Source organism: Sphaerodactylus townsendi, linkage group LG13, assembly GCF_021028975.2.
Source record: "Sphaerodactylus townsendi isolate TG3544 linkage group LG13, MPM_Stown_v2.3, whole genome shotgun sequence".
Lineage (NCBI taxonomy): Eukaryota > Metazoa > Chordata > Lepidosauria > Squamata > Sphaerodactylidae > Sphaerodactylus > Sphaerodactylus townsendi.
Window position 1 is genome coordinate 40441256 of NC_059437.1, and position 15258 is coordinate 40456513.

A 15258-nucleotide genomic window follows, 5' to 3' on the forward strand; every position below is an offset into this window, starting at 1 on the left:
TATTCCGGTTAGTTTTGTCTGTCAGCCTGCTTGTTTGCCTGTTCCTGCTTGCCTTCTCCTCGACTTGTTTGGTTGTGCTTTGATTGGGTGTGCCTGCATGGACTTGATGGCTCCTGTGGAGCAGCAGTGGCTTAGTGGTTAAGGCCAGGCGTACTCTAATCTGGAGGAACAGGGTTTGATTCCCTGCTCTGCCACCTGAGTTGTGGAGGCTTATCTGGGGAATTCTGATTAGCCTGTGCACTCCCGCACATGCTAACTGGGTGACCTTGGGCTAGTCACAGTTCTTCTGAGCTCTCTCAGCCTCACCCACCTCACAGGGTGTTTGTTGTGAGGGGGGAAGGGAAAGGAGTTTGTTAGCACCTTTGAGTCTCCTTACAGGACAGAAAGGTGGGGTATAAATCCAACTCTTCTTTTCCTTCTTCTTCTCCTCCTCCTTCTTCCAACTCTATGATTCTATAAATTCCTTGATTTAGACCCTTCCTGGGCTAGTTTCTCAGTTTCAGTCCTGATCCTACCATGCACCAGACTCTGCCTGCGGGTTTGCCCTACTCCCCATCTGATTCTGGTGTCTATGGGGACTCTTATTTCAACTTCCCCCTGCTCACTGTCTGTGAGCCAGAACTGACAATGGGAAAATGCAGACAGCTGCATGGTTGGAGTGCACGAAAACAAGGAACACAGAAACCAGGTAGTAAATGAATGTTTTATCGTAATATCCTGATGTGTTCCTCAGTAATATAATTTAAAATATAAGGGATATACATTATTTTTTCAAAAACTGTACAAAGAGCAAGACTGATCTGATGTTTCTTGGTAAGGTTAATTTCCCCAGCTGGTCTAAAACAGCCAACGCAGCATTTTTCCAGATGGAAAAAGTGACACTAGTTCCTCTTCCAGCCATCTCGGATTCTGCCCAGGAGAGAGGAAGACCCTCGGACATCGAGTGATGAGGATCACCACTTTCAAAGCTTTGATCTTTGGGGGGATCAGGGTAAGAATCCACTTAGATGGGAAGATGCACCCCAAACCAGCGTCTTTGACTCCAAATCTGTTGAAAAAGATACAGACAGTTACAGATGAACTTTGAGCCATCCAGAGGGCAAAATGCTATGCAGAGTGACTTGTCCGTCAGGAAATGACCTAAGGAAGAAGCCACCCATCTGACAAGTTACCCAATCTCTGCCAATGAAAAAGTTCAAAGAGAGAATGAAAGGAAGGCGTCTAGGAATACATACATGGGTACCCATGCAAGGAACTTAAGCACAACATGATAGCAAAACTCACATATTGGTGTGTGTGTGTGATGCCTAAATGGCATCCATCACAGCCCCTGCCCTGCAAGGAACAAAAACTCCGGGGGGGGGGGGGGAAGCAAAGATGGAGAGCGCAAGCCCATCTGGGTGATGCATCGCACTGAAAACTGCGCCCCGCATTAAAAATTCACCAGCCAGTGAATTTTCAAGGGATTTGTAGTAATTAGATGACAAAATGCTGGCAAATCTCAAGCTTGCCGAAGATGTTACTCAGGGGTCAAAGACTCGACACTTTTGGCTGGGTAATTTGTAAGTGTCAATCACGCTCAGCCGGCAGAGAGAAGGCAAAGCTCTAGCGGCTGAATTCTAACTAAGTCCAACGCTCTCGGCCTTCAGCCAGCCTGACTCTTCTCCCCTCTCCTCCCGCCCCCCTCCCAGAACAACCTCATATGCTTGTATGCAAATGCGGTGACTTCTCAGCCTTGTTCATTTATTTATAGACTGCCCCCATCTTCAAGGCCCAGGGTGAGCAAAAATGTTTTTTCCCCTAAATGTACACACATGTAGATTTGGTTTTCCCATCTCAAGAGATCACAGAGCTGTAAAAAGGACAGTGAAGGAGAACTGACAGGATCAAGGTATTGGACCACCACACCTAGGACAAAAGGCTAAAGGGCATTTTAGTTTAGGAAACAGAAGACTGAGGTAGTCTTGGGGTAGTGGAAGGCGGGAATGGAGCAGGGGATGGAAAGAGATGTTTATAGAATTTTTAAGTGAATTGGCGGATAGAAAGGTTTTGTTTTCCTTTCTCTTAGAGTCGTCTGGCAGAGGACAGTCCGTAGTCATGAAATGTATTATTCGCTTATGAAACGTAGTAGAAGAAATGATAATGTCCTCTAACTTCAGTTGCTTGAGGAACTACTTGGTCAGGCGCAATCATTGCCTACATAGTAGTAACGGCTAAATTATTTTATGTGTGCGTGAATGTTGTGAATGTTCAACGCTGTTTTAATGTATTTTAATATTTTAATGTCTCAGTTAGTAGATAAATGCCCCTTTTTACTAACTCTGTAATTTATAATGCCAATAAAGGCTTTGGATTGGTTTTACTTCAGTTGCTTCAAAAGGCAAATGCATACTATACTAGTCATGGCTGATTCCGTATGGGCCAAAAACAGCAGTGTGAAAACAGTGTGAAAACAGTATAAACCCTTTTACACTGTTTTAAACCTTTTCACACCGTTTTCACACCGCTGTTTTTGGCCCATGCGGAATCAGCCCATGATAGCTGCACTGAAACTTTATGTTCTAGAAGAGTATACCTCCAAATACCAGATAACAGAGAGGAGTTATTGCATTCATGCATGGATTGTTAACCTCCCAGAAGTATCTGGCCAGCTTTGGATGGATTAAACAGATCAGCAAATATATACAGTCAAACCTATACTGAAAAATTTGAGGCCAGCCAAGCCTAAAAAACAAGGACTGTATATATAGGGATACAAATTTTTGTTTATTACCTTTATATCCAGTTAAATAATCACAATATATCTTTCTGAATAATCTTTATGAACGGTTTATGAAGTATCTATTGAAATTATACTCCAACTAACTGCTTATACCTCATTGCCGTGTATCCCTATATATACAGTCCTTGTTTTTTAGGCTTGGCTGGCCTCAAATTTTTCAGTACAGCTTTGGATGGAAACAGGAAGCTGGGCTAGATGGATCTTCAGTAGGGTAGTTAGATATAAACCCTGAAAAGATTTGGGACTGTGGCCCCCTTTTATTTCTCTTGGAACAGAACAGGTGAGTGTGAGATGTCCATTTGGCAGTTGTTTAAATTCTACTGCATCGGGATAGTGATTTTATTTTTCTTATTGTAATAATCTTTACTGATCAAAATGAAATAAAACCTGAAAACAAACAAAAGATGCTATTTGCTCAAAGTTTACCCTTTACTGATTTGAGCAAAGCTCAGTCTGTGAAACCCAGTCCGGAAAAGGATGCCTCCCACCATTTCTGAAAGACCATCACGGATAGGGTGGAGATCTCTGCAGACGGCATTCAGATTCTTCTGAGGTTGTCTTGAGGACACGGGGCTGGTATTGAGAAGCAGCTTTATTTACTCTCAAAGAGCGTGATGTGACATTAAAGGAGAAGGCAGTCGGCTATCACTTAAGATAACAGCTCAAAGGAGATTCTTTCTAGTCCAAGGGCCAGTGTCCCCACTAAGAATCTCACAGGTTGTTTGTCAAATTAGGAAAAAACAGAATACACATCTCAAAAATGAGTGCTGCTGGACCCAATAAGGGGGAAAAAATCCAGTTCAACCCCACTTGGTCCCTCTTTCTCTGTGGTTCCTCTCCTCAAAAAAACAAGGGAGCTGTCCTATTTCTCTTGACCTCAATGATGTGGTTTTCTGAACCTTGTTCATGAATTTTTTCAGGTGCAGACGACTCCTTACCGGTATTGGCAACTATACAGGATACAACCAACACATCTTTGAAGATCAACAGCGTCATACCTGGTTTGAGAGTATCCAGGAGCATTCAGCGGGCAGCTACAGGGAACTAGCTTGCTGGACTAGACCATTTTGGGGTTGATCCAAACATGGCGATCACAGCAAGGAATTCAGAAGATCTAGATCAGGAATTTGCCCATAATGTTGTAGTCATTGGGATCATTCCATTCCAAGCGTCCCCACAGGACAGATGAGTGAGACAGCCTTCTCTATGCTGGCCCCAATGATGGAAAATTCTCCTTGGAAATATTCATTGGACACTCTTTTACTGTTTGTCATTATGTAATTATGATTTGCTAAAAGAGAGCTTAATTCATCTGGAGATGAAGTATGGCCCTGAAAATGTCCAGGCAAAATGTTCCTTCTTTCTTTATTTGGTGTCACCAACTCATGAATGGCCTGTGTCCTTACAGATGCGCCGTCCATTTTGACTGAGCTGGCACCACAGAAGACCCTGCTGGTGCGTATATGCAGTTTTGATCTAGGCATTGCCCTGATTCACCACCACTGTGGAGCCAGCGTGGTGTAGTGGTTAAGAGCAGGTGCGCTCTAATCTGGAGAACTGGGTTTGATTCCCTGTTCCGCCACTTGAGATGTGGAGACTTGTCTGGTGAACTAGATTAGCTTGTGCACTCCAACACATGCCAGCTGGGTGACCTTGGGTGAGTCACCGTTCTTCGGAGCTCTCTCAGCCCCACCTACCTGACAGGGTGTTTGCTGTGAGGTGAGAAGGGGAAGGAGTTTGTCAGCCCCTTTGAGTCTCCTTACAGGAGAAAAAGGGGGGATATAAATCTAACTCTTCTTTTTCTTGCGCAGTTCCATCCCTTAATTTCAGAGGCCTTTCCACAGGAGAAATCTCACGTGGTTCTAACCCCTACTATGTGTAAAATAACCTCTTTGTCCTACTCCCCTTTTTCATTTTCAGTGGAGGACTGAGATTTTTCCCACTGAGGATGGAGCTGGACTGTCTGTACCCAGCTTAGGTGGCAAAAAAGAGCCAGGAGGAAGTTAACTAGGACCCTGGCCGCCAGTGGGAAGCCCCTGCAAAGGCTGCTAAGCTGTCAGCCTGCCAGCCCAGCTCTCTCCTCCGTCTGCTAACAGAGATGCCTATTATTTTGCTGGCACCCTGGCCCTAGTTTGCATATTTCACCGATTCAGGTCACATCACGTACACACGCATGCCATAGCCAACGTCTGTTGATATTCTCGGTCTCTCGCCCAGCTCCAGTTTGAGGTGAAAGCCTTCCTTATTAGCCAATTTGGATGCCCATTTACTGTGAATTACTCAGCCTGATTATTATTCATGAATGGATAAATCTGAAATCTCAGCTCCCTGCTACGCCATTTCCCTCTCTCCCTCCCGAATGAATATATTTAAAGAAAAACAGGAGGCAGTACGCAGCCCGGCTTATTCCCAGACAGACAAACGGGCTGTTGGCAGAGAAAGATACCTTCTTTTCCTTTCTAGCAAGGATTTTTATGCTAAGAATCTGTAACTTCAAATGGCACAAAATATTTTCACCTGATAGGACCATAAACGTAAGGTCACTGTTGACAAGGAGTTCCCCAACATTAAGACAAGTTTGGAATTGAGAACAGAACCTATGCCTGGTACCTTCCAGCTAGTCAAGACAGTCTGTAATCAATCTGTGACCCACTATAAGTCCTTTTCAATGCCAGGTAAAGCGGAGAATAAATAAATTTAATCCTTGTCTGAACCTGCCTTAAAAAACAAACAAAACAGTCTAATTTACCAGGCTAACAATATCCAAGTTTGTAATATCTTTTAATCGCAACACCACTACAGCGTGGTATAGTGGTTAATAGCAGGTGGACTCTAATCCGGAGAACCGGGTTTGATTCTCCACTCCTCCACATGAGTCTTATCTGGTGAACCGATTTGTTTCTCCACTCCTACACATTCCTGCAGGGTGACGATGGGTTTAACCTGTTCTACACAAAAACCTAAGTAAAATTGTAACTTCGTCCACCATGACCTCCTCCCCACCCACATACTCCACTCCCTGTACTCGTCGCAGGCTGGTCGGGACTAAAATGGCCATTAAATGCGTTAGGAACCCGCAATGGGAGAGGAGTAAATGGTGGATGAAGTTACAATTTTACTTAGGTCTTTATGTGCATCAGGGTATAATCACAGTTCTCTCGGAACTCTCTGAGCCCCACCTACTTCACAAGGTGTCTGTTGTGGGGAGAGGCAGGGAAAGGAGTTGGTACGCCCTTTGAGTCCTCTTACAGGGGTGACTCAAAATCCAAACTCCTCTTCTATTTTTTTGCGGGGGTTGGGGGGAAGGATGTTTGCCTTGAACACTTGGGAAATAATTTTGTGTGGCCTGAAAGCTCACTTCTTATTAAATAAAACAGTGATATATCTTAACTTGGAGATCAGAAGTTCTGGAACAAATTATTTGTGTAGTGCTTTTCTTATGCACTCAATACTGGTTACATAATTATCCCCATATTACAGGTTGGTAACTGACGCCAAAAGAGTTGCTATTTCACGGAAAGAGGGTTGCATCATAGCTGCAAATGGCCAGCTTAGGAAGGCCCCAGAACTGCCCAGTGGGTTTGGCAGATACTCTCTCGCCTACCTACAATCTCTCTGTCTTTTACAGACCATGATGATCTAACAGTCATTCCTTCTTCCTAAGGCAGTGGTTCTCAACCTTCCTAATGCCACGACCCTTTGATACAGTTCCTCATGTTGTGGTGACCCCCAACCCAGAGGTGGGATCCAGCAGGTTCTCACAGGTTCCCGAGAGTAGGTTACTAATTATTTATGTGTGCCAAGAGGAGGTTACTAATTGGTGATTTTGCCACGTGATTTTTGCCTTAGTTACGCCCTCCTCTCAGCAGTAGCGCGCAGAACTTGAAGCAGTCTAGCAGGAGGTGCACCGGAGTGCGTGGCAGCCTGCGCCTGCGTGCATTCGTTTCCCGCCCAAGGACCGGCGCAGCGGCTGCATCCTTGCCACATCCGCGCCCAGGAATGCCCTGCCCCTGGAATGCCCGCCCACACCCTCATCGTGCCCCGCCCAGCCCCATTGGCACTACGCCACAGTTTGAATCCCACCAGAGGCATTTGCAACCTCAGAGGCATTTGCAACCTCAGATGGGCAGCCATGCCAGCACAGGGGTGCGCTGGCTCCAGAGTGGGATTTGCTGCCTTCGCTGGGTTAGGCTGCCAAGATCCTGTTCACCTTTATTATGCAAAGTATCATCATTTAGAAGGGTGTGGTGGGCGTAAGGCCATTACTGATGTAATGTCAGGGTTAGAGGCTTAACTTCCTAAAGATGTAGAGTATATCCATCTTGGCCTCTGGGTGCATCTGGTAGCCTGGACGATCATTATGGAGTCTGATGCCACAGGGTCTTTCTTTCATTTCCTCTATTAGCTTTGAGCAAATGTTTTTAAATGATTGTTCTTATACAGTGACAATCAGTAAATAAATTGCTGACTATGATTAAGTCTCCCTGGCAGGATATGAACATTTACAATGAAATAAGCAGGCTTGTAAAAGTGAAGGTATCAATCACCCAGCATTCATTTGGAAAAGTGGGGAAACGTTTGCCCGGCTTCAGCTGTAACATCATTACAAAACAAAGGCCACCCTGCAAACAGTCATATTACTTCAAAGCATAATTAAGAAATCAATTTCGATCCACTCCTTGCCGTTTACAAACTGGCTCGCAAAATCTCACCAGCCTCGATCTGATCAGAATATTTCGGCGGCCGAGAAAGCATTTGAACAAATACATTTCTCAGAGCGCTTAAATTCCTTGTAAGCAGAGAAACTTCATTTCGGCACACGGCCTCCACGTCCAGGTGCAAGCACTCATTAGAACATAAGAACGAGCATGCTGGATCAGACCAGAGTCCATCTAGTCCAGAACTCTGCTACTCGGAGTGGGTCACCATGATGCCTTTGGGAGCTCACATGCAGGATGTGAAAGCAATGGCCTTCTGCTGCTGCTGCTGCTGCTCCTGAGAACCTGGTCTGCTAAGGCATTTGCAATCTCAGATCAAGATTGGTAGCCATAGATCGACTTCTCCATAAATCTGTCCAAGCCCCTTTTAAAGCTATCCAGGTTAGTGGCCATCACCACCTCCTGTGGCAGGATATTCCATTCCAAAACAACAAAGCCACATGAATTCCTTTAAACGTAAGTGTAAAGAAAAAAAAGGACACCCACCCCCGGCCCCCAATCTCCTGAAGAAGATAAGCATCATTATGGGAAAGCAAGAGAAAGTCTTCATGAAGATGTAGAAAGAAAAACTCAAACAAATGTTCGGATGGGGGAGGGGGCGCAGAGGGGGAATCAAAGAGTTAAATTAATTTTCATAAAAATGTAAACTTCAGAAGGTTCTCTGTTCTCTTCCTTCTCTCACCCCCCCCCCTTTCCTTCCTTCTGCAACCTCTGGTGCTTTTGAACGTCTGACTGGCAAGCATTTCATATTTCAATCTCAGCAGAACAAATTGAATTAGATGTTGAAACCAAGCACGGCTCTGTTCTCGAAAGCCTACCTGTTTTGCTTGCACTAATCCTTTGCCTTGCCTTGCCGCTGCAGAGCAGAGAGAGGCTTGCAGCGAGAAATTTGCCCTGCTATGAAAGACAATACCGGGGAGGGGGTGGGGGGAGGAAAAAAGATACAAATTGCCTGTGGCAGAGATATGCTAAATGCTGTTCTGTATATTAATTCTGCTGTCTGTCTTGATAGTGGCACAGCTACGCCGACGGTATCCAGCTCTACATTTAAATGAAAACCCGCCAGTGTCCGTTTGTTAATTATATTTTGAACTCATAGCACAGTACGTGGTTATGTATGTAAGCAAGGGCTGTCAAGACGCAACCAGCTTATGGCGCTCTCGCCAAGGAGCTTTCGAGGCAAGCAAGAAGCGGAGGTGGTTCGCCGTTGCCTTCCTCTGCAGAGTTCCCTTGGTGGTCTTATATCCAAGGGCAGACCATACTTCGCTTCCAAGATCCAATGAGATCAGGTTGTACTATGCCACCTTCTCTCCCAGAGTACATGGCTACCTCTTCCCATTTTATTCTCACAGCAACCCTATGACGCAGAGGCGTAGCAAGGGGGGGAAAGCACCTTGTGCACTGGTGCGTCCTCTGCCACTGCCCCCACCACCACCAGGGCGTGCGTCCGGTGCGTCGCGCCCCCCCGCCCCCTTGGAGCTATGCCTGTGCTGTGAAGTGGGTTAGGCTGAGAGAGATGATGTGACAAGGAGAACTCTATGAACTTCATGGTAGAATGGGATTTGAACTCAGAGTTCTCTGGTTCCAGTCCTACACTCCGACTGCTATCTCGTGGTGGTCCTCATAGCTTTCAGCCTACCACTGGGATGTTGTGCTGTCTATTTGCATACATTTGCATACATTTTGCAGCCATTGCATTATGGCATAGGTGTCAAACTCGCGGCCTTCCAGATGTTATGGACTACAGTTCCCATCATCCCCTGCCAGCAATGTGATGGGAACCATAGTCCATAACTTCTGGAGGGCCGCGAGTTTGACACCTATGCATTATGGTTTTAAGCCAAAGGGGCCCTAGTGTCCTAGTCCAGTACTAACCTATACTGGCCTGCCAGTTTTGGAGGCTGAGTGATCTATCTGCATATTGTTGCTCAGATTCCATATTTGCTGCATTCTGCTGCTAGGCCAAACAACCCTGCCATAGTGTTGATCTACTGACAGTCCTTCCTATTTTCAAGGACTCATCTCTAAAGTCCCTTCTGGGACCTTTTGAAATGTAAACTGAAACGCTTTGATCGGTTCCAGAAAAATGTAAAGCCATTTGCTGTGCTGAACACTTAGAGGCTATTACCAGAAGAAGCTCTGCGCGGTCTCTGTTTGAGATCCCAGGCTGTCCAGGGAGGTCAAAGAAAGATACTAAACTGGTTTGTTTACTCCTGCATGTCCCTATTGACCCAGCAGAAAGGATGAGAGAGAACAGCATGCTGGGTCAACTAGATTCATGCACAGGTGTTAAACTCGCAGCCCTCCAGATGTTATGGGCTACAGTTCCCATCATCCCCTGCCAGCAGCAGGGAACTGTAGTCCATAACATCTGGAGGGCTGTGAGTTTGACACCTATGAATGGGATCCATATGTGTAACCCCCTAGCTTGAACTGTCAGGCATGACACCATGTCTTAGAAGAACTGCACACAGATTAGAAAAACAGAGAAGGACACAGCAGGACAAAGCAAATGAAAAATATAATGAATGGGTGATGTGCATTCCACATTACAAAAAATTAAACTGTACACCTCAGGGGTGGAGCTGCGCCCCGGCCATGCCCCCTGTCCCTGCACAGGTGGCACCCGGTGCATTGCGCCCCACCCCGCCTCCTTGGCGCTACACTACTGGCACACCTAGACACTGAGATCCTCTTGCCACGAAAGCATTTTGCTCCTCTGAACCTTCCAGCCACCTGGGAAACTCGGCACCTTTTCTTCTTTTGCACAAATATACTTCTAAAAGCGTTGCAGAATTTATTCTGAGTTTTCACATTACAGGGAAGGCACTACACAAGCCACTGCTCTCAGCTACTGGAAATCTAACTCGGCCTTTTCTTTGGCCTCTGATATTTCATCAGGCACCACCCAGGCACACTGAAGCATACTGCTGCATTCACAAGTCTTGAAACCTGCTTTTTAAAACCAGTAGATAAAGCATGCTGAGATTGCCCAGACACTTGAATCCTGCCCCTAGCCCCCAACTCGGTCACATTTCTGTCCTTTTTTTACAGAACTGCCAACACACACTCAGCCCTGTTTGTTCCCGCTTGCGGAATGCATCCTGCAACGTGATGGGCTTATAACTAAATCCATTCATTCAGACTCCTTTGCGGCTTAAAACCAGAGTAGTCCACGGGTCCGGTGCACAAGCAGCTTCCTCCCCTGAACCTCCCAGCCATCCTGGCAACAGAACCTGTCCTCTGGCATCTGGCGCTGGAGCTGACTGCTGGCCTGAGCTGAGATTGGCTGTTTCCCGACTCCCCCTGCCTCCCCTTCCCGTCCAAGCTGCGGTCTCCGGAGGAAAACGTCAATAGCAGAGGCACCCTGAAATTACAGCTCTTCTAGAAGTACAGGAGGCGCTGCCAGACCCTGTGCTTATTCCGGAGGCACGGTGGGGAGCAGGCAGTTACTTAACCTGCCTGGGATTAGCCCTGCCAACATGCAGGCATCTTCCCTTTCATCAGGAGAGCCCCGGCAGCGGCTCTGAGCCTCTCTCTCTCTCTTGCGCAGCCGCCAAGAAGGCAGGTGTATTAGAAAGGTGATTGGCCAGCTGTGCACCCAGATGGAGCCTGAGCCGCCACTCGAAAGGCCGCCACCGCCGAGGAGTTGACATAAGCCCAGTAATCTGTAGGGTTATGGCTGTCCCATGGCTCGGTGCATCGGCGAGGGGAATGAGAACAATAGGCCAGCAGCGGCAAAGGGAGAAGCGGCCGTGCTCTTGGCTAATGCGGCGCAGACCCAGAACAGCCACACACAATTGCGAGCCGCGCGACCATCTTCTGCGCGGATCAATGAGGGCGCCTCTGCGGCTCAGAGGAGAAAGCCAGAAAACATGCTTTCGAGGCAATGAGAGCCACAGACAAACAATCCATAGGGGAAGGGACCAGAGCAAAGGGACAAATATCTTATGGCAGCCAGATAAATGGAGAAGGGAGGGGTGGCACTAAGATGCAGGCAGCACATCCCAGACAGAAAGGCCCAGTTTCAGCCTGTTTCCACATTGACATATATTACCGTCCTTAGCCTTCTGTTTCTTAAGGACATTACTTGCTTCCTTGCTGTCCCGGTTCAGCCATGTGCGCGCGCACTATGCCTGACGAATCTGGTTCACAGGCTATAAAGCACCCAGAAGAAATGGTCTGTTGTGTCAATTTGGGGGAGGGATTTTGTCTTTTGCTTTTTTAAAAAAATCATGCCAATTTCTGCCTCTGGGTTTGCAGAACACTGTTCCTTTTGTACATTGAAAGATGCCCTAGAAAGATGTGTCACAGACCTAGTTTTTGCTGAGGTAAGTCAATTGTGTGTTGGAGCTGTACTAAACTGCAGATTGTGTGTGGGGGTGCGGTGGGGGAATCACAGGGATTAACAGTGAATAGAATTATACTTTTCTAAGTAAGTGTTCAGTCATGGGGGCATCCATGAGTAGTCAAAAGTGGTTCAAGCTGGACAAAGGAAAGTTGGGCCAGGTGACGTTTCTTCAGGGACTGCATCTGGTTCAAGGGTCTTAGGCCCCTTCCACACGTGCAGAATAACGCACTTTCAATCCACTTTCACCATTGTTTGCAAGTGCATTTTGCTATTCTACACAGTAAAATCCAGCTGCAAAGTGCATCGAAAGTGGGTTGAAAGTGCATTATTCTGCATGTGTGGAAGGGGTCTCAGTTTTCTGACCGTACCCTAAAATCACTCCTTAGCACATGTACTTTACAACTTTGACTGCTCTGGAAAACAGATGCAACTGGCAAAGCAATTTCTAGTCTTTTGGTCACTGGACCAACAACAATGGGTTTCTGTTGTGTATGCAAGTTGTGTGTGTGTGTGGGGGGTCAAACTTCTTTTCCCTCCTTCCCATCATTGCAGCTGATGGAAACACATACACATATATATGAACATATAACACAGCCTTATACTGAGCCACTGATCAATAAAAGACAGCACTATCTACCCAGATTGACAGCTGCTCTGCAGGGTTTCAAGTGGAGGTCTTTCACATCACCTACAGCCGGAGCTTTCATTTGAGATCGTGGGGATTGAACCTGGGACCTTCTGCATGTCTAGTGGACGGGCTGCCTTCACATCATGGCCCCTCCTTGCCTCCTTTTACCCCAATGGTTGACAGTGGGAGAGCTGAGGTACTGCTATTGTCAATAAATAAATATCAAGCAAATAAATACATTTGTGGCAAGCCATAGAAAGATTCAATACTAGACACCAGGATATCCCAGAGGGGAAGAAAAATGGCCGTCGGCCATTTTGGAGTTTGGGCAGGGAGAGTCCCTGAGAGGATCTCTATCTACCGCTAAAACACAGACTAGACAAAACATAAGGACACTGACAGACTTGAAAGGAAAATAAGCGTGAAGGACAAGAATAAAGGTAGTTAGAATAGGGCAGAGTGACGAATATAGACAAAAAACTAGGAACTAGGTACCAGTGATCAAGAATTCCGTGCACTCCCCATCTAGGCAGGAAAAATACTGGCTAAAATGGATGCCAAGCCTGGACAGGAAGTGATGAAATTCTGTTTCCTGCCTCCCTGAAATGGGGTGGAGAATCACCCACCAAGATGCCCTGAGCCTGCAAGAGAACATAAGAAAGAGCCTTGCTGGATCAGACCGGAGTCCATCTAGTCCAGGAATCTGCAACCTGCGGCTCTCCAGATGTTCATGGGATTTGTAGTTCATGAACATCTAGAGAGCCGCAGGTTGCAGACCCCTAATCTAGTCCAGCACTCGCAGTGGCCCTCCAGATGCTTTGGGAGCTCACCTGCAGGATGTGAAAGCAATGGCCTTCTGCTGCTGCTGCTGCTGCTCCTGAGCGCCTGGTCTGCTAAGGTCTTTGCAATCTCAGATCAAGGAGGATCAAGATTAGTAGCCACTCATTTTAATACTTAAGGGACCACGGTTTGTCCCATTTGGAACAATATGAACAAAGAGGTAGCCTCAACCATTCACTGGTGAGCATCAAAAAGATACATGCTGAGATTTGGAAATCCTCTGCTTAGAACTGGATGAAAAAAAGTAGCTTTGAGACCAAAGTTATGGGCTTGGAGGAAGTTTTAGAAAGCTCCGAATAAACTGAGCTGTGGGATGGGACGTGAGCGATGGTAGAAAGCGGAGGGGAAATGAAGACAGATGTCCTTGTTGGGACAATGGCAGTAAAAACAACAACTGCATGGGGATTTTCTCTCAGGCCAACTTTTACACACAACTTCCCCACTGCCAGATACTCAGAGACACTTCCACATACCTTGCGGATTGGTACGGAGAGGGTGTCAGTGGTCCTAGCTGCCTCCTTCATCATCCCCTTCTTCGAGCTTCTCCAAGATTTCTTCTAGAACGGCTGACCGCTTCTTCTTCTTTGCTGGGGAGTCTGTGTGAGTGCAAGAGACAAAGCTCAGGGACAGAGAAGCAAAAGGCAGATTTGTCATCTTGTGTACACTGCTCAGGCAACGAGCAAACAAGACAACCTTTCACTCGGGGATGGTCCCCCGACTCTGATCCAGGATGTCAAGATCCAACATGGAATTGTAATGCTCAGAACTGAATGCAAGCATTCCAGGTATTTACAAGCACCTGATAGGGTACAGAGGCATTAAGAACCATCCTCTCAAACCCAGAGAAGACATGTTTGGCTACAACTGCATCTTAACCGCATGAAGACTCTTGACAGTCTGGAACTGAGCTACTGTGGGAAAACTTACTCGGCCACCTCTCCAAATTCTTTTGATTGGCATTGCCCATATACTTTCAAGGATCTTTCCCAAGTCATAAGAAGAATCAGAACCCTTTTTTAAAACTGAAATTCTCTTCAGAAAGGAAATATTCCTGTGGGAGCTTAGAAGAAGAAGAAGAAGAAGAAGAAGAAGAAGAAGAAGAAGAAGAAGAAGAAGAAGAAGAAGAAGAAGAAGAAGAAGAAGAAGAAGAAGAAGAAGAAGAAGAGAAGTAGTAGTAAGAGGAGTTTGGATTTATATCCACCCTTTCTCTACTGTAAGGAGAAACAAAGGAGCTTACAATCTCCTCCGCCCCCCACAAAAACACCCGTGAGGTGGGTGGGGCTGAGAGAGCTCTGAAGAACTGTGACTAGCCCAAGGTCACCCAGCTGGCATGTGTTGGAGTGCACAAGCTAATCTGGTTCACCAGATAAGCCTCCATAGCTCAAGTGGCAGAGCAGGGAATCATACACAGTTCTCCAGATTAGAGTGCACCTGCTCTTAACCACTGCACCACGCTGGCTCTCCTTTCTAGCATGCATTGTGCTATCTTTAACAAAGGTTAGTGCACTGAAGAGGTAAGCCGAATTATCTACTCCAGGTGCACTAGCAGCAGAAGCGGGGAAGGCAGGTTGGTGTCAATGAAAGATCTTGATCCACCAATGCAAAGTTTCCTCTTTCTATGATTCACTCATTCCTGTATTCATGCATATTATTAATATTGCAAACTGTTCCTGGAAGAGAAAGGGCAGCTTTTAACTATTAGAGATAGGAAGTTCTGGAATTGCTTCCCCAGGCAGTATTCAAGTATTCCCTGGAATGATTCAGGGATCAAATCTTTCTAGCCTGGTTTAAGACAATTTTTAAAGCTCTCACAGCTTGAGGTATGTGAACCAGGAATTCATATTTCTCCTGTAGGAGGAGTGTAGTATATATACAGGTATTGTGATACTGGTTGTTTTATTTTCAAGGGGTTGAAAAGAAAATTGCCAGTATGGGAAAT

General features: G+C 46.2%; 1 protein-coding gene across 1 annotated transcript in view; it reads right to left on the minus strand.

Annotated features, from left to right (window-relative positions):
• Positions 1–689: 689 nt before the first annotated feature.
• Positions 690–15258, minus strand: part of RBM19 (RNA binding motif protein 19) — a 114157-nt gene continuing 99588 nt past the window's right edge. Inside the window, exons 24-25 of the mRNA XM_048514997.1 lie at positions 13793–13915; positions 690–1048 (exon numbers count right to left, since the gene is read on the minus strand). Of these exons, the coding sequence (XP_048370954.1) occupies positions 13827–13915 (89 nt within the window). The 3' untranslated portion in view covers positions 690–1048; positions 13793–13826. The remainder of the gene's footprint in view (positions 1049–13792; positions 13916–15258) is intronic.